The sequence below is a fragment of the Mustela nivalis genome (assembly GCF_964662115.1).
Source record: "Mustela nivalis genome assembly, chromosome: 4".
Lineage (NCBI taxonomy): Eukaryota > Metazoa > Chordata > Mammalia > Carnivora > Mustelidae > Mustela > Mustela nivalis.
The window spans coordinates 65,049,888-65,074,002 of record NC_139023.1 but is presented as its reverse complement, the minus strand read 5'-3'; the positions used below and the strand labels follow the sequence as shown (position 1 = coordinate 65,074,002).

Here is a 24,115-nt window from a genome sequence, read left to right as displayed (position 1 = left end):
TCCCTGAGATCCTACAACCCCCATACCTGCCTGACCATAGAGAGATGGACCAGGAGCAGTCCTGGGGGCCTGGCGGTGGGTCTCGGGACCTGAGTTGGTGGCATCGTAAGGATGAGAAAGGAGACAAGGGAGATGCTTCCTGCTGGAGTTAGGACTCCATCAAAGCCTGGGAGCCTCCAAGGGTGACCCTGGGGTGATGCTACGGTCCCAGAGCTCTCGACAGCTTCCTTGCCCTTAAGGTCACCTGCTGCCCAGCCTCCGCTCCTCACAGACAGGCTCTCCCGACCTTCCTCTTTTGCATCCCACCTCCACAGACTCTCTGCTCCTGGTTGGCCCTGCACTCCCCTCCACCGTGGGCCACCTCCTTAGGAGACTCAGTGTCCCCCTCAGTAAGGCAGAGGACCCCTCCTGCTTCAAGGCCTCAGGCTCCAGCCCCCTCCAGACCGCCTGTGGGACAACAGGGGCACCTGCCCTTGGGACTATCCAGGCGGATGAGGTCAGCATGCTTCACGCCCCAAGTCTCTCACCACGGCCGACAGTGTATAAAGTGACTTTAATAAAACAGAAACAGCTTTACAGGGTGTCTTCGGAAGACAAAGTCAAGAGCCTGGAGCCTCTGGGCGGGGGGGGGGGGGGGGTGGTGGTTGGCAGTTAGTACTTGAGAAGCCAGCGAGGCTTATGCTCACTCAGGGACGTGAAGTAAGACCACCACCACGGCTTGCTCCCACCCACAGAGGGCTGCCTCCGCCCCCCGAGGGGCTCCTGGCCAGGTTCCTCCGGCTCCCCATACCGGCTGGCACCTCCTGGTGGGTCTCGGAGCCCAGACCCACTTCTCCGTGGCCCGAGGAGGAGCTGCTTGGGTCTGGTGCCCAGAGGCTGGAGAATGAAGTCCACGCGGCCGGCCCTCTTCATCCGGGCAGGGATGGTGACCTTCTTGATGACCTTGGAGTAGCCGGGTGCCTGAGCTATGACAATGTGGGACCCCGGAGGCAGCAGTCTCCAATAGTCACCATCTGGGGCTGCGAACACACAGAACAGAAGCAATTCTCAGACAGAGGTTCCCATTTGGGCTTGGGGTGCCGAGACGTGCAGGCCCAAGGGGCATCAGCCTGGAGGGCAAGTGGACCCCAGATTTGCACTTGCCTCTGTCCTGGCCTGGAGCACTCTTTCCACCCGCTTCCTCAGCCAAACTCCTATTCATCCCTCAAAGCCCATGAAGGCAGAGTGGAGCAGCCTCTTGGGGCACCGGGACAAGGGACAGCTTGCCCGAGGGAGCCAGCCACCACAGCTCAGGCCCCCAAAAAGGGGCTCACCTGTGGTGATGTCATGGCGGATGCCCTTGACCACAATCCGGGCGTTTTTGACCGGCTTGCCGAATTTGTCCATCACCACACCTTTGATGCCCCGGTGCACCTGAAAAAGAGGAGAGGGAGAGCATGGGTATATGGTGTGTGCTCTCCAGAGGACAGAGCGGCCCAGCCCAGCCAGCTCCTGTCCGTCTGTCCTCAGAGCCCCGCTCTGGGTTCACGCCTGACCCTGCAGTTCTGTTCGAGGGTCCACTGACCAACTCTCCTGGGCCAGGGGTGCTGAGCAGAGAAACCTGGAGCTCATCTCAGCTCCCCTTTCACATGCAGAGTGGGTTAGTGCGGACACTCCTTCCTGAGTGTGGGCACCATGAGGACACAGGCCCTCGTGTCGGTCCCAGTCAGGGCACCTACTGCTGTTTGGTCTTGGACAAGTTACCCTGCATCTCAGCACTGTCTCCCCCCATCTGTAAAATGAGCCACTGGTGTTTCTGGGGAACGTGCATCCACACCTGTGAAGGCCCATGGCAGAGCCGGGATGAGGGACCTGCCCACCATCTGTACAGACTGGTCCCCAAGCCACACGTTCGAGTGAATGCCTTCTGGTGAGGAAGCTACACCCCATGCAGGTCCCCATTAGAGCGGCCAGGGCCTGTTCACACTCCTCCTAAAAATGTCGACAATAAACAAGCCAACCCACCCTTGTTCTATAGGACTGCAAACAACTTAGGGCCCACAGGTCATGTCAAATGAGGCCAAGGGGACTGGGTGGGAGGGCAAAGAGACCTTTCCCTTCTTTCCCAGGAGGCTGCCCCCCACACCTGCATGGCCACTCCAGGCCTCCAACCCCCACCCCCATCCTGTCCCTCCTTTGTTCGGAACCAGCCAATTCCTCTCCCCCACGTTCCTCTTCTTCCAAGAAGCCCTCCTTGATAACCGGTCACATCAGGGCCTTCCTCCGGGGTCCCCAGTGCCAGGCTTCCACACTCCCAGCCCTGATCTCACTGTGATGTTACGATCTGTCCTCCTCCCCTCAGCCTAGAGCACAGACCAGACACATAGTAGGGTGTCAGTTCATGTCAGCTTGAGCAGGCTAAGCGAGTCACCTTCGGGCTGAGGAGTCACCTTCTGGCCCACCCAGGCACCAGGAGCCCTCCGGCAGGGACAGAGACGTGGTGTATACGCCCCTTCCCTCCCCTCCCGCCCCTGGGAGAAGCAGACACCCACCCGAGGCCTGGTCAGCATCACTGTGAGGAAGGCCTCCATGGGCCATGACAGCCTCGATCCTTATCAGAAGACCCAGCACGGCCTTCCTGGGGCGTCGTCCTCAGGGTCCGGCCACGCCCGGCTGCATGACAGGCCTGCCACCCTTCCGAGCTCATTACTAAATCTTCATACCCTAAGACCTCACATACAATATCCACAGAGCAATCCCAGTCCCACTTAAGGCTCCTTAAAACTAATTTCCACCAGACAGCCATAAAATGAAATGAGCGAGGGGTCTAGCCCAGACCTATTACTGAAGGGTGACCTGCCCCAAGCCGAGAGAGGTCTTGGGCTCAGCCATAAAACAGAAACTCGAACAACACTAAAAACGTCCAGCTCTTATCTGGGCTTTGCTTTCTGTTCTACAGTAGCAGCCGCGGATCCAGAAGGCTCTGCTTGGTTCTTGCCTAGAGGAAGGTCCCTGATCTTTCTAGAAAGGATTCATTGACATGACTGAGGTTCAGGGCAGGCAGATCCGAGTATAAGCTCTGGACAGTTTCTGGGCAACCCTGGGCAGGCGCTGTGCTGTCTGACCCTCTGTCTCCTCCTCTGGTTTTCTTGTGGCCATTGAGAGCCAGGCTGGGGAGCCCACACGTGACCGAGGAGCCCCAGGCCAGTGCCATCCTTCCCAGGCACCTGTCCCTCACCCCACAAAATGGGGCAGCCCCTTCAAACACCCAGGACTGGTGTCAGGACTGAATGCCATAGGTAGGAGTGCCAAGTGTCCCTTGTTATGCATGTACATCCCTTCACCGTCCGCTTTGGTCAACCCTGTGTCTCCCTCAGGGCCTGCTCCTCCTGGGAACATGGTGCCAATGTGTAAGTCACCTGAGTCTTGAGAGTGCTCAGAAGAAAAGTCACTGAGGCGTCTGCAAAACTACACTGGGTTCTGCCCTCCCTCCCCCAACCCTGCCGTGTGCCTGACCCACGGGGTTACTGCCCTCTGACACCCACCCCACCACGCCCCTCAGCTGTGAGCCAGGCCAGCAGGCAGGATTGGGAGAGCACAGGACGCGGTTGACCAGCTGCTGGGGGACCGCCTCCGGGATCCACTGATGATTGTTCTAGACACGTTCCGCTTGGCTTCTGCTGAGCACCACCACCTACTTCTGGATGAACGTGGCCCCCCACAGACAGCATTTAGCCCTCCCTCCCCCTGCCCCACCCCTCCCCCAGCAGCCAGTGCCTCTGAGCCTGAGGGGCAGACATGCTCCAGGCCCTGCCACCCAGAGCAGCACCTGAGGCCAGCCTGTCACCCAGTGCACAGTCCACTCCTGTGTCCACACTCCTCGCTGTGGCCTGGGGACCCTCCCATGCCGTCCCCCTGCCTGAGCTCTCTCATTGCCTCGTTCCCCTACTTCTTCACAATGCAGCCCGGTTGTCACCTCCTCCAGGAAGCACCTATGATCCCCGAGGCTGGGTCAGGTGCCATCCCTGGGCCGCCTTGGTCCCTGCCTCCTCCCAGTCCGGTGCTATCCCTTTAGGCCATGAAAGCCTCACTATCCTAGGGCCCCAATGAATGGCCCTGGAAGTCCCAAGTGCCCCCAGGGCTGGCTGACAGGAGGCGGCCAGTGGACAGCCAGAGGGCTAGCGGATAAACAAGTGAGGGGCTGTTGTGCCTGCAGTCTCCCCCACCAGGCCAGGCCGCGCTGGCTGGCGGAGCTAAGCCGGTGGGTGGGGGTTGGCTCACCGTCTCCATGAAGTTCAGGAGCGGCTCCTTGTTGTGCTGCCAGAGCGTGTAGAGGGCCTCCTCCGGGGGGAACTTTACGCAGCCCAGCTCCACCGTGATCTCAAAGCAGTTGCTGTGCAGGTAGTTGAAGTCGGACATGCCTGCGGCACAGGGGGTGGCCTGAGCATGAGCCCATGCTCTAGACATCCATGCGCCCACACTCGACACCCACGTGCCCGCCCTCGACACTCGCACGCCCACGCTCTCAACATCCACGTGCATGCGCTCGACACCCACACACCTGCACTCTCGACACCCATGTGCCCATGTTCAACATCCACGCGCTCGCCACTCCCCACTTCCGGCCTGGTGCGTGGGAGGCTACTGCCCTTATCCCCACTTTAGAGATGAACAGACTGAGGCACAGGGCGCTGGCAGCTCTGACCCAGATCTCAAGGGGGAAAGGGGCAGGGTTGGAGTTGCACTTTGAATCCAAAGTGCGTTCTGGCACCTAAGTGCTCAGGCTTACGCTCCATCCTGTGTGCCCCTCGGTGGGTAAGAAATGAGCCTGCCGAGCCAGGCGCCTGGCCTGCTCCTGGCCTGGACCAGGGTGACAACAGTGTCCATGTGCCTAGCTGGGCCCAAGAATAGCCCGGGGAGGAAGGTCCCCAGCCCCCACTTCTGGGGAGAGCACAGGCTTTGTAAAGCTGGACAACCAGCCAATCCAGCCACACAGAGAGGCTCTCAACCACGTACCCACTCCTGCCTCTTCTGTCCATCTGCTATTGGGAGCAGAAGCCACCCCTGCCCTTCAGAAGTCTGCAGCAGCTGCAACCAACTTAACCTTCATCCAGGCTCCAATCCATGCGGCCCCCTGTCCTTGGCCACTGGGTCTTCCCTGGGTCTGTGCCCCTGTGTCCACGAGTCCAGCTGCTCTCCTAGGCTCAGACCCACCTCTTGGGTCCCTTGCAGACCCTGGACATGGGGTTATGCTCAAGACTCAGAGTCAGGGACCCAGGTACCTGGGCTCTAGGACGGAGAAAAGGTGCCCTGTGCTCCTGGGAAAGGCCCACTCAGGGCCATCTCAGGGCAGTAGGGGCAAGGTGGCCAAGCAGGGGTGTGAGCTGGCTTCAGTGCAGGAGCTGAAGGGGTTGTCCTCTCTGCCCACAGCCCCACCACCTGTGGCACGGATGCTGACAGGCCCTTGTCTTGCCAAAGCCCGGTTTCCTCATCTGCCAAATGTCCCAAATACTGAGTGTCACGCCAGGATGGGGGGGAGGGGCAGAGGATAGGAGTAGGTGGGCCTGGCCCAGCAGGTGGTCTCAGGGCACACAGGGTCTCACGCACCCCGCTTTGCTTCATGTGATGTCCACCTGGACACCCGGTTAACGTGGAACTTCAGAAAAAAACCAGTGAATAGAGTTTTAGTGTAAGTATATCCCATGGAGTATTTGGGACGTACTTATACAGTACCAAAAATGCTTCATGATTTTTCTGAAATTCAGGTTTCACTGGAGTCCTTCATTCCCTCCAGCACCCCTCTTACACCACCAAGGGGCGGGAAAAATTGGTCACAAGTAGGGTCACGCAAGGTCAGAGCTCACGAAGTCCCCAGCAGAATGGGCATAGAACTCTGCCACACCTGTCACCTAGAACCTCAAGACAGCAGCAGAACTGAAGCCAGACCACGCCCTCACGGGGCTGTGATGCCCCTATGCCCCTCCCCCACCTTCCAGAACTCCCAGAATCCAGCTCCCAGAAAGAGCTGTGGAGAGGAGATGAAGGCCTCCCCACTTCAAGCCCCTCCCCAACCTCTATCTCCCTGCCACTCTCCCAAACCCCTCCCCTACCCATCCCACCTCAGCCCCTCCCAACCTCCCCCTCCCTTCTCACCGCCTCCCTCCCTCCACTCTCTCCTCCCTCCTCCTGCCCAGTCCCTCACCACCCCCACCCCAGCCCAGCCCCCACTCTGCCCGCACCTCCAGTGAAGCTGTACCAGTCTGCCCCATTGATGATGCTGCCCCTCTTCAGGAAGTTGCCACCACACCTGTTCTCCGACCTGTCCATCATCATGGGATGCACATCAGCATAGGCCCTGGCCAGCAACTTGAACATCTGGAAGGGAGACCAAGGGATAGGTTTCTCATGAGACCAAGGCCAGAAGGTGGGGCGCCCTGCAAGACACCCTAAGCGCTGAGGCCAATAGGTTGAGGAGGGGTCTGCAGGACAGATAAGGAAGTGGGGTGGTGTCCTCGCAGATGGCACAGCACATGCAAAGGCCTGGAGGCACAAGAGCCAGAGCTCATGGGAACCTGGCACATTGTGAAGCCCCTGCCCACCTGGTTGGGGAGGGTGGGCTTTCTCCCAGGAAGGGGGTGCACTGAAGGAACGCAGGCAGGGCTCCCCGAGGTCAGCTTTGCAACTTCCAGGCCCTTCCTACAGAGGGCAAGCCTTGGGATAGGCAAGAGACTGGGGCAGGCCTCATTTTCACTGACGTCACCACTGACTACTCTATGATAACCATCACCCCATGTTCCCCGGGGCACAACCTGTGCCTCTGGGAGCCCCCACCTGTCACCACACGTGTGCAGCGTCCACTGTGGTGGGTGGAGGGGTGCATCTGAGTGCATCCACGGCCCCTGCCCCCAGCGCAGTCCTCCCCCATGCTGCCCCCACACCAGGCAGGGGAACTGGTCGCCCTATGCCTGTGTCCCAGCACCTGACACGGGGTCTGCTCAGGTGGCAGCTCCTAAGCTGGGGTCATATGGATAATGGGGCCTAGCAGACTATGCTTGCCAGAGCCCCGCGACCCTGGGAGAAGTCTGTCCTGGCCGGGGACCCCTCTGCAAAAAGTGGCAGGCTGGGCGGGTGGGGTCAGGCCAGAGCAAGGGTCTCTCCGGTGGGGTCCCAGGGACATACAAGCCACAGGCCCCGTTGGGAACAGGCCTGACCTGGCAGGCAGGTGCAGGACAAAAATGCCAGGAGAACAGCTGGCTGTAAATGAGCTAGGGGGCAGGGGGGTGGGGGGGACTTTCTCTGCAGGAGCTCAAGCCAGAGGCCACGGGGAGGACTCGCCTGCCCAGCTCTGCTGCCTGGGACCCCGCTGACGCTCTCGCTCCTTCTAGCTGGCAGTGGGCTGGGTGGGGAGGGTTTAAGGGGGAGGACAGAGCTTGAACTGAGCTTGGGAGAAAGATTTTGGCATAAGGGACAGGTATAGGGGAATAGATGGCCCGAATACCACCAAGAGGTGCTGGCTCTTCTCCACAGGGCACCACGAGAGTTTGGGAGAAGAGATGTGGGACACCCTGGCCAGCCCCTCCTCCCACGCCCCTGCCCCGCAGGCCCCCTCCTGGGACCCTGGTTTCCACAGAGACCACTGCTGGCTGTGAGCCTGAGCGTGATCGATCCGTGATTGATGGCTGGTGGGGAGGACTCTGGGTTTTCTGACTCTGGTGGGACTCATTGAGGCGAACTTCCCCCCACCCCCCGCCAGGACATCTTCACGCATCTGCCTCCGGATTCAGACACTGGGCCTGGCACCAAGGGCTCCTGCTGCTGAGGGGACACGGGCCGTGTCCCACTGTCGGCCCTGCCCTCTGACAGCATAGTAGTCAGGGGCAGGCCCACAGGGGACACCACCCAGCCTGGGGCATGTGCTGGGCTCTGAGCATGGACTATGCTAGCTGCAGGGGCGTGTGGTGGGGAGGGAGGGAAGGGATGAAGCAGTGCAAGGAGGAAGGGGCACAGGAGCAAGCAGCCCAGGGGACCCAGGAGTTGCCTTCCCCGCTGTCCTGGAGGCAGAGCCCTCTGCCTGCTGTCCCTGTTCCACCTCCTGGTCCCTGCTGGGTGCCTGTAGGAAATCACCTTCTCCTCTAGGGCAGCCCTCCTGAAGGCCAGGGCTGGGCTGGGGCTTCACCCTGCACACCTGTGTGCGCACACAGAGATACACCCCATCCCGTCCCTGGCCTCCTAGCAACCCTCCATCCCAGTCCAGCCCGCTTCTGGCTCTGCCTCCTGACCTGGACCAGGACCCTCCGTGCGAGGGCCAGTCCTGCTTGACACAGGCCAGCAGTACAGGGTGTGGGGAGCAGGGGGAGGCTGAGCTGACCTGCGTGGCTGAGGGAGGGGAATGGGCACTTGTCCCCAGAGCCCCCTGCTCCCCGCCCTGCCCCGAAGCAGAGAGCAGGCCTGGCTCCCCATCAGCCCTGGGACACAGGGGGGGCCTGCTAGGTGACGGAGCAGAGAGCGAGGACCTTTCCAAGCCAAGATGGAAAGTGATCAACTCCCACCTCCCAGAAGACCAGCCTGCGTGAGCTCCAGGATCAGGCCTGGGGAGGAGCCCAGTCAGGGCGGGGTATTGGGCGGGGGTGGGGGGGTACTGCAGGCAGCCAGTCCCTAAGGGAATAATGGGGTGGAGAAGGATCTCGCCATGATCACATCCCCTGCCCTGCTGGTCTGACCAGTGAGGGAAACTGAGGCCTGAACAGGGCAAAGACCTCTTCAGACCCAAGGGAACTCCAGGGTCAGAATTTCTTCTCCGATCCTGTGGCAGCTGGGTTCCCATGGAGCTGGTCTGGCCCTGGGGACCCTCAGCAAACCTGCAAGGCCCTGGAGAAGCCCTGAGGCGGCCAGGGTCAGGCGGACACCATGCATGCTGCAGCACTGCCCTCTGCCGGCCTCGCCTGGAACCCCACCCTCTCCCTGTGCCAGCAGGGAGGGCACTGGGCTAAGGTTCTCACCCCAGGAGCTCCCAGTTGGGGACACAGATGGAAGGTGGGGCGTGGCCCAAGGAAGGATGAGATGCTCCCAGATGCCTGGAAGGCTTCCTGGAGGAAGAACCTTTAGAGCTGGGCCTGGAAGGCTCCTACTGCTTCTGTGACTGCGTGCGTCTCACTGAGCTTGAAAAGGGACAAGGCCAGGCCAGCGCCTAGGCCACCTGGGCCCCGCTCCCCCTGTAGCCTCCCCTGCACACACAGCAGGCCCGCCCCCTCTCACCTTCTCATCGGGCGTGGGAGAAAACATCTTTTCTTCCTGGGGGTGCTTGGAGAAGTCAAAGGGGTAGGACACCACAAGGTCGCCCCCGTGGAGGCTGGCTGAGAGCACAAACGGGGTGGTCCGCATCCACTTCATTATCGCTTTGGTCTCGGGCGCCACCTGCACAGCACGGGCAAGGCCAGGGTCAGGACCAGACACACCCCTGCTGGTTGCCTCCAGCCATCTCTGGGCCCACCCTCCCTGCCACAAGGCCCTGACTCGGCCCCCACCCAGCCCTCAAGAATCCCTTCAGATGCCACCAACCTCTCCCACTGGCCCACACCCCTGCCTGAGACTCACTTCCCCACCACCCCGGGCCATCACTTCCTCTAGGCAGTCTGCCCAGGGAGCGGTCTCTGAGTACCCGCCAGGCCCAGGGTGTTTTCCACACGTCTTCTCTGAACCCCAACAACCCCATGTCCCAGGCAGGAAGCAGAGACTCAGAGGCTCAGACTCTCCTGCCCTGGGGAGACTGGGCCTGTGGTCCCGGAATAACGAGAGACCCCTTGAACGCAGGACGGTGCGCGGGGGGCACGCTTGGGGACGGCTCCTACCTTACCCCACCAGTAGTGCTGCGGGATGGGGATGTGGTCACTGCGCACGCTGCGGGACTCAGCCAGCCGGTAGTACTCAGACGTCAGGTCAGGGAAGTTGCGGTTCAGATCCAAGTTCTGCGCGTTCTGCCTCCCGCTTGTCCACCCATTATAGCCGGCTCCCTGGAAGCACAGGCCACCCCCACCTGGGGGTCAGCACACCCCACCCCAACCGTTTCTGTAGGGAGGCCACGGGGCCAGACTGGGTCGGAGGCCAGGGCTGCCTTGTGTCGTGAACTTGGGAGCACGTCCAGCCAAGCTGTCCTTTACCTCCTCTGCCATCCGTCTGGCTCCTCCCATCCAGCCTCCTGACTGAGCCTCCAGCCTCAGGGCCTTGCCCTGGCCGTTCCCTGGCCTGAATCCCCCCAGTAGTTACGTATACTGCTTGCTCCCCACCCCTGCTGGGGCTCTGCTCCAAATCACATGGGTGAGCTTCCGGGCCTCCAGCTACTGTGAGATCTCCCCTGCCCCACTTTTCCAACAGATCTCTCTAGAGCACATCCTCTCATTCCCACACCTCAGAGTTATGGGTGCCTGCCCCTGATCCCAAGTAGGATCGTGCCGATGCTGATGCCTGCTGAATGCCTGTCACCCAGAACGGCGGGTGCACACAAACCTCTGATCACTGTTAGTGAAGGAGCAGATGGGAGGCTGTCTAAGGCAGTAGCCCATGGGATCTGGCATAGAGGACACTCACCTCAGCAGCCGCCACCTCGTACCCGTCGGGATTCATGGAGGGCAGCAGGTGAATGCGTGTGGTGTTGAGCAGACGCTGGATGCGGGCACTGCCCAACAGGTACTCGGTGCACAGGTACTGGGCCAGGTAGATGAGCATCTCCCGCCCCGCCACCTCATTTCCATGGATGTTGCCGATGAGCTTCACCTCGGGCTCCACTTGGGGGAGATATGGGGACCTGAGCAGTCGTCTCAAATCCTAGGGTCCCCAGAGACTTGAGGGCCCACGTGGCAAGGCTGGCTGGATGCTTTGGGACCTAGTCATTCTTGTTTTGACCCCAACATCTCGGTGACTCATGAGGTCTCATCAAAGTCACGACTTACTAAGCTCATTCCTTAAGTTTAGCCACAATTATTAGCGAAACACATCAAGGGTATTAATAACAATGTAGGTTATCATTGCACAGTGTGAATTTTATTCATGGCCACTTTCTATATTTGTGTAGTAAATTAAGGTGTACACTGGTGCTTAGATGGGAAGACAGGCCTCAAATGGAAGGAAGAAAGGAAGGAATCTAGGAAGGGAGGATAGCTGAAAGGATGGATTAATAGGTGAAAGGACGGAAGATGGATAGAGGGTTGGATAGGTGGGTAGGTAGATGAGTGCTTACATATTTCAGTAGAAGAGTGGAAGGATGGATGGATGGATGGATGGATGGATGGATGGAAGATGGAAGGATGGATGGATGGACGGAAGGATGGATGGATGGATGGATGGATGGAAGGATGGATGGATGGAAGGATGGATGGATGGATGGAAGGATGGATGGATGGATGGATGTTTGGATATTTGAACAGAAGGATGGATGGGTGAGAGATGGAAGGATGGATAGTGGGATAGAAAGATGGGTGGAAGGATGGGTAGAAAGATCGAAGGATGGATGGATGGGTAGATGGATATTTGGGTATTTGGATAGAAGGATGGATGGGTGAAAAAATGGAAAGATGGATGGAAGGATAGAAGGATGAATGAAAAGGTGGATAGAAAAATGAAAGGATGAATGGAGGAATAGAAGGACAGATAGATGGATAGGTAGGTGGATGTTTGGGTATTTGGATAGAAGGATGGACAGAAAGATGCAAGGATGATTGGATGGATGGATATTTAGATATTTGGACAGACGGATGAATGGAGGAATAGAAAGATGGATGGACGGATGGATGGATGGATAGATGTTTGGATATCTGGATAGAAGGATAGATGGGTGAAAAGTTGGAAGGACGGATGGGGGGATAGAAGGATGGATGGATGGAAGGACAGATAGAAAGATGGATGGGTGATGGATGGATAGGTAGATGAATGTTTGGTTATCTAGACGGAAGGATGGCTCAGTGGAAGGATGGGTGAGTGGAATGTGGATAGAAAATAAAAATAGACCGGGGTCAGGCAGCCTTACTACTGTGTGACCTCAGGCAAGTCAACTCTCTTCTCTGAGTCTCACATGGCTCATCTGGAAAATGGCATCTCTGTCCCTAGTTGTGCGCAGCCCAAGGACCTGTAGTCACGGGAGCAAACACTCCTGTCCCTCCTGCCTTCTGAGGGTACAAATGACCTTGAGGCTTCCCACAGTGGTCATTTCCTTTGACCTTCTCACAGGGGACATCCCTCACCACAGTCCAAAGCTGCACACCAGTCTGAGATGGGAGGAGTCCTATCTTCATCCCAGAACGTACCATGAGCTGGAGGGACAGGAGGCAGAGTGGGACAAGGAAGCTGGGGTGGGGCCAGGTGATCTCTGTCATGAGCTTTGGGCTCATGACATCCATGCTGCCCAGACTACGAGGATGAAAATCAGGCTGAGTGCAGTGAACCCAGCAAAAATACCAGAGCCACTTAACCTCAGATGGCATATTTTTTCCAATTAAAAAACCAAGAGTCCAAAGGGAACTACTTCTGGATTGACCCCTGTTCCTCCTATGGTCATGCGGATAGACCAGCTGAGGACGGGGCCAAGGAAAGGCTCTTGGCAGAGGTCAGAACTGGGCCCCTGTGCCCGATGCCCTCAGTGCCAAGGAGGAGTTCACAGTGGTCTTCAGTTCACTACCTGGGACAAAGACCTCCCAGACAGGGGCTGAGACTTTGCTAGAATCACTTGGATTCTCGAGCCAGCCCCCTGAGACCCAGCCCCTGCTCTGAGATCCAGCTTCCTGGTGAGCTCTGTTCAGCACCCCCACAATGGAGGGCAGTGAACGGGGGGCTGCAGAGGGGTCTGACCTCCCGTTTTCTTGGCACCAAGCTGATAAAATCTAGCATTTTCCGCGTCGCTCTGCCCCATCTCAAAACAAGACCACTGAGCCTGATGAGTTGAAATGGACTTGATTTTTGAAAAGGACGACGTGCTTCCTTCAGATCATTCTGGGAGATTACGTTCACCAAGCCACTCCAAGGAGCCAATGTGGAGTGGCCAGGACCAAATGTGCACATACTTGCCTCAGTCTGAGCATGCCAGGGAGAGGTTGCGAAAAGGACAGAATGCGCAGAGCACAGTTACATTTCCCCAGAGACAGACAAGGGTCCACATGCCCCCGGCTACCAGAAATCCCCTTGCTTCTCTTCCCTTAACTTGTGGGGGTGATGCTCCCCCGGATGGAGCCTCCAGCTCCCATCTCCCCATTGTGGGATGTGGCCATGCACCCCCAGGGCAGGCAGCAGAGCACAGACCCTGCCTGCTCCCTGTCCCCCACGCCTGCGGTGCGCTGGACCTGGGCTTGCGTGCCCCAGAACCCTTTCTTGGGAGCTGGTCTGCATGCACACATCTCCCCTGGGCCTCCACCAGCGGCAGTGGCTTACTCAGTTCATGCTGGCCGGGCCGGGCCGAGAACTCGATGACCAGCAGCTCCTTGCCGTTGAAGCTCCGGCCAATGCTGTAGGTCTTGGCGATGTGGGCACAGCGGGCCGCAGTCCGCCGCAGCACGCGCACCATCTGTGCGTAGGAGTGGTGTGTGAAGTGGAGGAAGGTCGGCGGGAGGCCTGAGGGCAGTGCCTCCTCCACGTCCAGGCCTTCTGGGGAAGAACGGGGGTGTTGCGGGGGGAGCCGCCAGCTGCCCTCGGTTTCCCTCACCACACAGCGTGGCTGTACCTGCCCCCGCCCCAGCTTCCCCACCACCCCTGGGACCCTGGCCACCACCTGCGCCCTCATACCCCCTCCCCTGCCACACTCGGAAGCTTGGGGGTCAACCCATTTCTGTCTTCCGTTAAAATTCCCTTTATGCTGCCTATTATCTACAGCTGTAAGGACACCGGAAGCTGCCACGGTGAGGATTACAAACAGTGGCTGCGGAAAGCGTATGAAATACAAGTCAGGAGACAATAAAGGCAAAGACAGCCACAGAAACCACGACCCCTGGGGAGACCCCCTGACTCCAGAGGCTTTGTTTTCCACAGGCACCTAGCTCTAAACCTGGTGCCAGTGGAGGTTCCTGGTCGGCTCTGTCTACGCTGCTTCCTGGTGGAGGCAGCCTCAGTGCCTTGTCAGTCCAGCACCCTCGGCTCAGAAGGGCTCCCTAGAGTCCACCAACCATGACTATGATGACAGCAAGGGTCATCACTGATTACTAACCCAGCAGTGAGGGTGCTGGTGCAGGGCAGGGTAGGGAGGGGAGGGAGAGAGGGAGAGTGGAGGGAGAGGCAGGGTAAGAGAGGGGGAGGAAAAGTGGAGGGAGGGGGAGCAGGGGACAGAGGGGAAAGAGTGGGAGGTGGGGAAGGAAAAGGGAGATGAGGGAAAGGGAGGGGAGGGGAGAGGAGGGAGGGAAGCTTTACTCTGTACTCTAAAAAGTCTCCTTCAGAGGAGCCCTGGTCTTCCCAACCTGGCCCCATCCCTCTGACTGAGGCCCACCCCTCTCCCTATCTCTGGACTGAAGATGTGGCTCCTGCAGGCTGGTTAAGGGTTAATCCTTTGCCCCAAGGCTCTCACTGGCCCTGTGGTTTTCTTTCTGCTCAAAAGGGTTTCGAGGGAGGAAGAAAGCAGACGGAACCAGCAATTTGGTAGCAGAATTGCCCAAAATAATCTCTCTCGGGCCACCTCCATGGGCTTTCCCAGGGCAGTCAGGCTCGGCCCCATGGGGATGTCTGGTTCCCTTCCTCTGCACTCCTGCCCTCTCCCAGTGCAACCACAGCCAAGTCTCAGCCTCTGCGCATGCACACAGCTCCTATCAGCCACCGGCAGAACATGGCCCATGGGCCCCCCCTACCGCACCTGCACACACGCCTGTGGGCGGCAGAGTTTCTCGGCCCAGAGCCTGCTCCGGGGTGACCCCTGCACCCCCCACACAGCCAGTGAACCAGGGGGCCAGCGCAGATGGGTCCCAGATATACATCCCCGTCCTCCCCTGCCATTGTCAGCGTCCCAGCACCCAGCATGGAGCCATGCACACAGCAGGCGCTCAATGTATGCACAGACCGACCAGCGGTCTGACTCCACCAGGTGAACCCTGATGCCCCTGCTGCCATGTGCATTCCCAGGGCCTCCACTTTGTCCTCTGTGAAGTTGGGGTAAGAACCCATATTCGAGAGTGGCACCCAGCGCTAGAGCTTGTGAACCCGACCATTAGCGTGGTGATGTGAGGGCAGGCCACGCTGGGGACCATGAAGTCCTGCCCTATCCAGGGCGGCCCACACCAGCCACGCCTGACCCCTTCCACTCCAGCTTCCATTCTTTCAAGTAAAATAAAACCAAAAGTGAGATCCTGGGCAGCCCGGGACCCATTCCAAGCACCCAGCAACCACGAGTGACCGGTGGCTGCTGGCTGGGATGGGCTCAGGAGAGAGTATTTCCATGGCCATGGAAAGTTTTCCCAGCCAGGCCTGCTCGGGATTGCGCTGTGTCCCCAGAGGGCTGGGCTCAGGACACGTGTCCTTCCCACCTGCCCTGGAATACCCTACCACCAGGAACCTCCTTGCATGCCTGCTGAGATGAGTGGCTCACCACTGCCCAAGACTGCCCATTCCCCCTCCCGAGACACCCAAGTCTGGCTCTCAGGGCCTCTCCGATAGCTTCCTTGAGCCCACTCTGGGGAGGCCGGCTCCCTGCCAGTACCTTCTGTGCCACCTCTCTGGCCGGCCGCAGGCAATCCTGGCAGGCCCCCTGGGGAAAGCACCCTTCCCCCAGACCTTGGGGGCCCACGTACCTCGCAGCTTCTCCAAGGGGTCGTAGCAGCCCTCCTCCACGCTTGCAAAGTAGCGGCCGCAGTCCAGGAAGTAGGGCCAGGCCATGTCGATGGCGTCGAAGGCGGGCTGGCAGGCCTCCCGCAGCCCCTCACACACGTGCCGGCAGGGCCTGCGCACCCGGCCACCCTCGCAGCGGGGGGCCAGCACGGCACAGCCCAGCAGCCGCAGATCTGGGTTGCACTGGCCCTCTAGGAGGTGGTGCAGGACACTCAGCAGGATGTACTCGGAGCTGGCCTCCACCGCCTCCCGGGACCGGTGCTCCAGCAGCGTGGGGAAGGCCGTCTGGTTGTAGGCCACGTCGCTGCAGGTCCTGAGTGGCATGTCCACGCACATAGCTGGGGGCAGTGGGGTCATCACATCACTCCCTGCCTCCGGGACCCACATGGGCATCCGTCAGGCAAGGGCATCGAGGGCCCGCCCTGCCCCAGCAGAGTCCCATGGGGCTGGAGCCCACAGGGACAGGGCTACCCCCAGGGCTCCTGGGGGGAAGAAGCCACAGCCCGAGGGGGACCCAACAAGGCTTCCGAGATGAAGCAGGCTCCACTGCTGCCGGGTGGGTGAGCCTGGGCCGGCTGCTCTAGGTCTCAGCAGCCATAGCTGCAAGATGGGTACAGGAAAGCCAACCTTGCTGTCACCACATTAGGGATGTGGAAGAAGCCAGCAGACTCTCGGTTGGGCAGAAACAGGTGCAGACCCTCCAAACTCACAGCCCTGAGGTAAACCAGTCCCCAAAAGTGCTACTGGCTTGGACTGCCTTTTGTCTCCGGGAAAATGGCGGATCGCAGAGTGGTTAGCTGGGCTCAGGGTGTTGAGAACAGGGCTGGTTCACAGGATGCCCACAGCTCAGCCCGGCCTGATCCAGCTCTGCATCTCACAGGTGGGTGTCTGGGGTTATGGAGATTTCACTGTCCCCAGGCATTTTCAGCTGTGATTGTAATTCCTCTCTTTCCAAACCTGTGTGGCCAAGGGCACTTGCCGGCCCCACTGGCCTGCCCAGCACGGAGCTGAGGGCAGAGTCATCCCCGCGCTGCCCCTTCCCGTGCCCTCAGGGGCACCTCCCACATACGGCAGCTCAGCACACGTGACAAGATGTTGCCACTTCTCAAAGTTTAAAGGGATGGGGTGATTTCTCTGCTCAAAATATTTATATGTGTCGTTGACTTTTGTATAGAGAGAATATTCCCTGCCTTTCAAAGAAGTCTGGTCCCTCCACTTAGAACCCCCCGGATGCCCAAATCTGGCAGGAAGGGATTTGAGGAGATGCATCTGCTTCTGAGCTCGTCAGAGCTGTCAGAGCCCACCTGATCTTCAAGCCCAGCCCCTGAGGTCAGCTTTCCTTTCCTTCTGTTACAAAGCAGAGGGCCAAGGGCCAGAGAGGGAAAGGGGCTTGCCTGGCAGGGGCCAGGACAGACCCAAGACCCAGGAAGCTCCCAGGAAAAAGAGCGGACATGCCATGAACCGACAGCCACATCATGCCCCAACCAGCCATGGGGTGAGGGGAGCAAGGAGGCTTGAAAGGAGCCTTTCTGGGGGACCCGGGAGCAGAGCCAGGGTGGTAAGCCCAGGCTGCAGAAAGAGAGAGTCCTTCCTCTTTTGTCTCCCTTCCAGCTGATTAAGAAGGGGTTTGGATTTGAGTACTGGGCCTTGTTACTAATCAGCCCCTTGGGACCTTGGGGTTCGGGTCTCTAAAGGGTTCAACAGCGTGGAGGGGCTGCCAAAGCAAACAAGAGAGAAGTCTGTGCATCATACCACTGTCTGCAGCCCATGGCCCGTGACAGTCACCTGGGAAGAGAAAGGACAGTGTGGTTAGGGGTGCAGACGCTGGTCATCCCGTCGTCCTGAGAATGCACACTACCCAGGGCAGGCCCCCGGGTTTGATGGAGCCCTGCTCCCCGCTCTGCAGCGGGGGAGCCTGGTTCCCAGGAGGTGCGGTGATTTGCCTAAGGAAAGACACCCAGAGCATGGTGTGGGTGGCACCTGCCCCCACCCCAGCCATGTTTGTCAATCACCATGGTGTATACACCCCCATGGGGGCCCTTTCAAGCTTCTAGCAGTTGAACAACTAGTTCTGGCAAAATTCCCAAATATTTAACCAGCCTTTCCTGGAGCCTGTACCACACTTGGTTCTACCCCCACCAGTAACTCTGACCCCATGTTATTCAAAACCCCCAAGAGTCGATGGACACCAGCTCCCCGCCCCCTTCCAGAACACTCTGCAAGAGTTGTGTTCCACGGTCTCCTGAACTGGAGAGAGGAGGACCAGCACGGACAGTGCTCCTTGCAACTATGGGCTCCCACGACGGCCCGCCTCGAGACCCACGCAGGTGGGCCCAACAGTGAGAACGATGGGAAGGCAAGGAACACCAGGCTAACTCAGCGCCACCCGCCAAGTGCCCTCTTAGAAGGTCCAGAGGGCTCTCGGAGCTCCAAGAGTGGGGAACAGATCAGGACGGATGGAAATCAGCATGAGAGGGCCTTGGCCTGGCAGGAGCCTGGGGAGGACAGGCAGGGTGAATTGCAAGAGTGGGAAACAGGGGGAAGGGGTTGCAGAGGGGAGCCCAGAAGAAGGCAGAAACAGAGGGAAAAGCCTGTGTTCTTATCCTGTCCCCTCACACAAAACCCAGCCCTGATCCATGAGTCTGGGAAGGGTGGTGGCCCCATCTGGCGACACGCCATGAAATCTGGGTGCTGTGAGATCTTTCCTGAGAGGACAAATGTGAGCCCCGGAGCGGAAGCAGCTGGAGGGTGGGCTCAGGTCCTGTGGGCCCGGCCAGGCAGTTTCCCCCCTGCAGGACCCTCTGCACATGGTGTACCCTCCACAGACGAGGCAACCACAGCCCCTGATCCTGCAGCAGACCAGCTCCCAGCGTCCTCCTGGGATGGGGACAAGGCACCCCCTCACCGCCTGGATTCCACTCTCGAAACTGGCAACTGAGAGAGATCTAGGCAATCTCTGGACTAGGTGCCAAGGCTCGGCGGGACTGGACTGCTGCCTGGGGACTTGCTTTGCCTCCCTGCCTGAACAACACGGCAAGGGCCTCTGTTTTCTCGTTGCATGCGGGCTTTACTCTATGCATGTGGGAACAACATGAAGGTCCTACCGGACGACCCACAGTCAGTGCCCAGCACAGCTCCGTTACTGTTACGTTTTCTAACACCCCTGAGACCACAAGCCAAGGGTTCCAGGCTGTCCTATGTGGCTAAAAGCGATAGACAAGAGGGTAATTTTCCTAAAATAATTTTCCTGAATAATTTTCCTAAGTTCTGCAGACTCTAATGCCAACAGAGGGCTGTTGTGTGCCCACCCGCGCCCACCTTGGTCCCCTGGTGATGCGTGTTGGGATGAGCCCCATGGCAGAAGGCAAGCTTGAGGGACCCCAAGCAGCAAAAGCCACCTGCTCCCCTAAGCGTGCAGGGGAGGGCGTTCCTGGGCACGCCACCCAACACTCCGAAGTCTCTAGGGTCTAATGTGATCACTGACCCGCGCCCACCATCCTCTGCAGCATGAGAAGGGCGTCAGGCTGAACCAATACTTGAGGGGAAAAAGGGAATCCCAGGAGACCAACCCAGGACCCTGCTTGGAACAGCATGCTCGTCTCTGCAGCTAACGGCACCGAGTTAATGACAGGACAATGGGTCAAAGCATCATATCCGTGCAGGGTCCTGTGCACGGGTGTCTGTGTCCGACGCTGACTGCTCAACCCCAGGGATAGATGTCGTGACTCAGAGGGTCTGCTCTAGAGCCTCCCTGACAGACAGCTGGGCTGGGGACCTCCAGCTCCTCTGCCCGGAGTGTAACAGAGCCCCCAAGCTGGTAGACAGACAGTGACCATCCCATACCACTAGAGGATGGCAACCTGAAATCAAAGGCTGGCCGGCTGGGCCCTTCCATGGGATCTGAAGGAGGGTCCTCCCTGCTTCTCCCAGCCTCCGGGACCCCAACAAACCCTAAACTTGTGGCTTCACGTCCATCATCACGTGTCCTTCCTGGTGGGTCTGTGTCCCAATCTGTTCCTCTCCTAAGGACACCTGTCATGGGATTTAAGGCTCACTCTGAGCTGGTGTTGACATCCTCATGCTCCTACTTTACCTGCAAAGCCCCACTTCCCAGCAAAGTCCCAGCCACAGGTATGGGGACTCCATCATCTCTTGGTAGGGGAACACAATGACAAGAAACCAGCACCAGTGCATGCGCCTTTGGGGAGCCCAGGGCTGGGGTGAGGTCGAGGGGGGCATTGCTGCTATGGCCACAGGGGGCCGCAGGTCCCACCGAGCACTCCCGGTGGCCAGTCCCTGCCCTCACCTGCTGGATGGATGACGTCCTCACCAAACATCAGACTTAGTACTAAAAAAAGAATGCAAAATATCTCATTCATAGTTTTTATATGGCCCCTGGGCGAGTGGGCACCAAAACAAGAGACTGGCTTTCATAAAACTGGTTTTTCAGGTGAATTTCCCCTGTGCTTCATTCCCTCTCCAGTGTGACCACTGAAAAATGTAAAAGTGCCACGGGGCTGGCATCCTTGGGTTTAGAGACCCCGATCCAAAGGCTGAGGCTCTTTGATAGCCCGCACACGCCCGTTCCACCAGGTGACCACAAGGTGTCAGCATGTCTTCAACGAGGAGCCCAGCTGACCTGGGCTGGCCGGCTCCCTCCCCGCCCTCCCTCTTCAGCCCAGGTTAGGTTGTTAGTCCCGAGCCAAGGAGACCAACATCTCTTCTAACAGATGAGAAACCTAAATGAGGCCAGAGAGGGTGCCCCATCTGCGCAAGGCTACATAGCAGAGAAGAGAGCCCAGGATTTGAACCCAGACCTGCCTGGGCCCTTGGAGCATGAACCTTGCCTCGGCTCATAGGCTCGAGGTGGAGGCCTCAAATCAGGCAAGGGACAAGGGTGGAGGAGAGGGTCAGGCTTGCCCTGAGGCTCTAGGATAGGTACAAAAGGGGCAGGGATAGTGGTCTCAGACAGAGCAGCGTGGACACCAACTGTCCAGTCCCCGCCAGCGCCAGCCTGCTGTCAGGAAAAGCCATTTGGCTTCTGTGGACCACACGTGGTCCTCTGTCCGGAGGGAAGACCGGAATGGAGCAAGGATTTCTTCTGGAAACAGTCCCCAATGCCACCTCAGGGCCTCAGCCAGAGCTCCCCCCACCCTTGCCTCAAGGTGAGGAAGGAGTGGTCTGTGCTAGTCTCCAGGGGATAGCTGTCTTTCTCCCTCCGAAAAGGACAGGTTGGGGGGATTTCCTGGAGGAGGGGACCATGGTCCCTGAAAAGCCTGATTCTAGACATTTCCTGCAGGGGAAGGTCTATCCGTGACCCAGTGAGAGTTCAGTCCACATCCTGCCTGTGCACCTGTGCACACATGGGCACACACGTATGCACACACACACACACATGCACATGCACACACACATGCACACGCACATGTGCACACTTACACACTCTGCCTGGGCCTTTCTGCAGCAATAAGAAGGAGGCAAGGGGTGAGGGCAAGGGCTGGAGTGGGTGGTGGTGAAAACCCAGATGGCGAGGGAAGAAAAAGGAAAGACTGGCATCGGTGCATTTGAGAGGGGCGTTTTCTCCTGGCACATGCACTTGGCTGTTCTCGGGTATCCCCAAACCCTGGCCTTTGAGAGATGTCCAGACCCCGAGCCCAAAGGGACCCCCACCTCCGGGGACAGATGTCTGCTGCTGATAAGGACCCTGAGCACAGGGGACTAGATGCACCGACAACTCTGAACATGAGGGGAAACTGAAGTCTGCTCCAGGAGGGGCCAGAGCCCAGGACTACAGGTCCCCAGCCTCCACACCATACTCTCAGGTGAGATCACACAGACAGGCACACCCCTAAGCCCTTTCCCAGAGCCCTCCAGGCACACCCACTCCCTCCCCAATGACCACGCCCCCTCCCAGAGGACTAAGCCCCTTCCCAGGCCCTCTGAGCCCATTTCCAGAGATAGTGTTGTCCACATCACTGGCCCAAGGTGGCAGGGAGGGGTTAAGAGTTTGCTGCCGCCCATAGCCTTCCCCATTCCTGGAGGAACAGGGACCTTGGATGGCCTGCCCCCTGCAAAGTGCTGGCACCTGCTCCCTCGGACCGCACGGCAGGACACCCCACCCGCTGTGTTCTGTCCTGAGGAGGACTCCCCTGGACAGCGCACTGAGCCCCTCTGCTGTCCCAGCTGCCTGCTGCACTCTGCCCTGGGGTTCCAGAGTCCCTGTACCCCTAGAGCCTGATGCCCCCTTTCCAGCCCACCAGGACGTCCAAGGTCATGGGCGTGCGCAGGATGTGTTCAGGCCAGGGGTCGCTGGCCGCAGGAGAAAGTTCCGGCGCGGGGTGGGAAAGTTACCGGTTGTCCCCCGGGCGAGCGGGCACCTGGGCCGGGCGGCGGCGGCCAGCGCGGCCAGGAGCAGCAGCAGCAGCAGCGGCGGCGGCGGGGGCGGCATGGTGGGCGGCGGGAGTGCTGCAGCGCAGTGATGTGGCACTCAGGCCGCGGGGCGAAGGCCGCTGGGCTCCCGCCCCCCAGGAGCGCAAGCGGAGTCGGGTTACAGCGCGGCCCACACTCTGCGCTGAGGGATGCCTGCGGGAGGGAGCAAGCGGAGCAGCCCGCTTCCGGCCCAGGGCCCGCCCCCAAAGCGGGCGCCCCCACGGGGCTCGGTCTCCCTTGGCCCACCTGAGGCCCCAGGGGAGCTGACCCCTGCGGATCCCGCCGAGAAAACCCTCTTTCCGGACAGGGCGGGTCTGGGGGCCAGGTGCTGACCCCGCTGGCTGTGCACCAGGCCAAGTCACTCCTCTGTCCCATGAGTGGAGGGAGGCGTGACCAGCACCCCCACCCACAGAGCCAGGCTCTGGGGGTTCCAGAAGAGCCTGTGGGGGATGATTAGGGACAGGAAAGGCAGGAGGCTTCTGGATGTCCTTGGGCAGCTCCTCTCTTCCCAGGGTGGGTCTCTGAGCCCTGGGGAGAAAGCCCTTCCTGGTTGTTCCAGCATAGCCTGGGGCAGGGAGCCTGGCTCCAGGGTCCTCAGGGAAATGTGGCCAGCCTCACTTGGCTCATCAGAGGGGGCAACAGACCAACCCAGCTGTGGCATAAAGTTTCATAGGGGTGACCCCCCCTTCTAGCAAAGGGGGCAAAGGCAATTGGGGGTGCTGAGATGGTCCAGTGCAGTCAGCCCTGCCTGCGTGACCCCACAGCCTGGGTGTGTGGAAGGACTCCTTCCCACTATCCCCAGGCCATGCCTGCATCGTCCACAGCCATCCTGGCAGGAAATCGAGGGGCCTGGGAGGAAGGAAGCCCAGTAGAGTGGCCCCAGAGTCCCCAGCTCACTGTCTGTCTGCCCAGAGCCTCTCTGTCTTTCCGGGACCAGGACGGCTTTGGGATTCAGCCAATGCCTTTGAAGCACCCGGTCCATGGAGCTCAGCAGGTGCTGATTCTGCCATCCAGATGTGCACACATCTGCCTGCCAGCCACTTGTCACAGCGCACAGCTGCAGTCCAGCCCCTGGTGTGTTTGCACCCTGGGCCTGGGAACACTGCCCACTAGACACCTGGGTCCACATCCTAGCAGGGTTCCCTGGACCTGTCCCTCCCCTGCTAGGCCATTGGCCCAAATAATCGTTAGCATCCATGTGCCTTTATGGGACTCCTTTACCAACTGTCCTGGGCGGCCGGGAGGCCTGACCCTGTAGCCAGATACCACTCAGCCCCAAGACTTTGGACAAGCCCCTTAACCTGGAGTCCGGGACTTGACGTTGCCTTCTATGGGGTAAACATTGGACAAGAGCTTCAATCCATCCGTGGTCCCAAGAACGAGCAGCTCACTCCCACTTATTAACTTGAGTGCCCTTTTCTGCATCTGATGTCCCATGCCACCCTCTGTCCACCCAGACCGCAGCTGGTCCTTCCAGAAGTCTCCGGGCTTGCTGCAGCCCAGGCGTGTTCCTTTGACTTTCCCGTCTGGGGTCTCCACTCCAAGCTGGGAGGGCGAATTCAGACCCCACCCTTCCTGAGTGCCAGCTGGTGGGAGCCCATTCTCAGGGAGGGTTTTGCCCTCCTCCCCCAGCGGGAGGCATGTGAGTCTCCTTGCTGTCCCCTCCCGTGGGCAGGTCAGGTTCTCACGGATGTTGAGCCTGCAGCCCCAGATGTGGCCAGATTTGTGTGGGCATCTCCTATTACAGCCTTCCATGTGGGTTTGTTTTTCTGTCTGAGTGGTATATAAAATAATGATACTGTTTCAAACCAGTGGTTTCTGAGATTTGGGAAAGAGATAGGGTCATGTTAAGCTATTGTTATTTTTAAGGACCCGGTGGGTAGAATTCAGTAATCCCCTCTGGGACCTACCTCTCTCCTCC

At 59.2% G+C, this 24,115-nt stretch overlaps 1 protein-coding gene across 2 annotated transcripts; it reads right to left on the bottom strand.

Moving 5' to 3' along the window:
- Positions 1-534: 534 nt before the first annotated feature.
- CPZ (carboxypeptidase Z) lies at positions 535-22,364 on the bottom strand. Of its 2 annotated transcripts, none has more exons than XM_082727745.1 (11): positions 22,117-22,364; positions 17,518-17,550; positions 15,729-16,103; positions 13,393-13,605; positions 10,564-10,760; positions 9,828-9,989; positions 9,235-9,393; positions 6,219-6,354; positions 4,261-4,400; positions 1,314-1,413; positions 535-1,019 (listed from the first exon to the last, which is right to left on the bottom strand). In XM_082727745.1, the coding sequence occupies exons 1-11, from the start codon at positions 22,211-22,213 to the stop codon at positions 652-654; spliced, it is 1,980 nt and encodes a 659-aa protein (XP_082583871.1). In that variant the 5' UTR covers positions 22,214-22,364; the 3' UTR covers positions 535-651. The 2 variants fall into 2 exon arrangements, with proteins under 2 accessions (XP_082583871.1, XP_082583872.1); XM_082727746.1 differs by having other exon boundaries at positions 13,393-13,602.
- Positions 22,365-24,115: the final 1,751 nt, after the last annotated feature.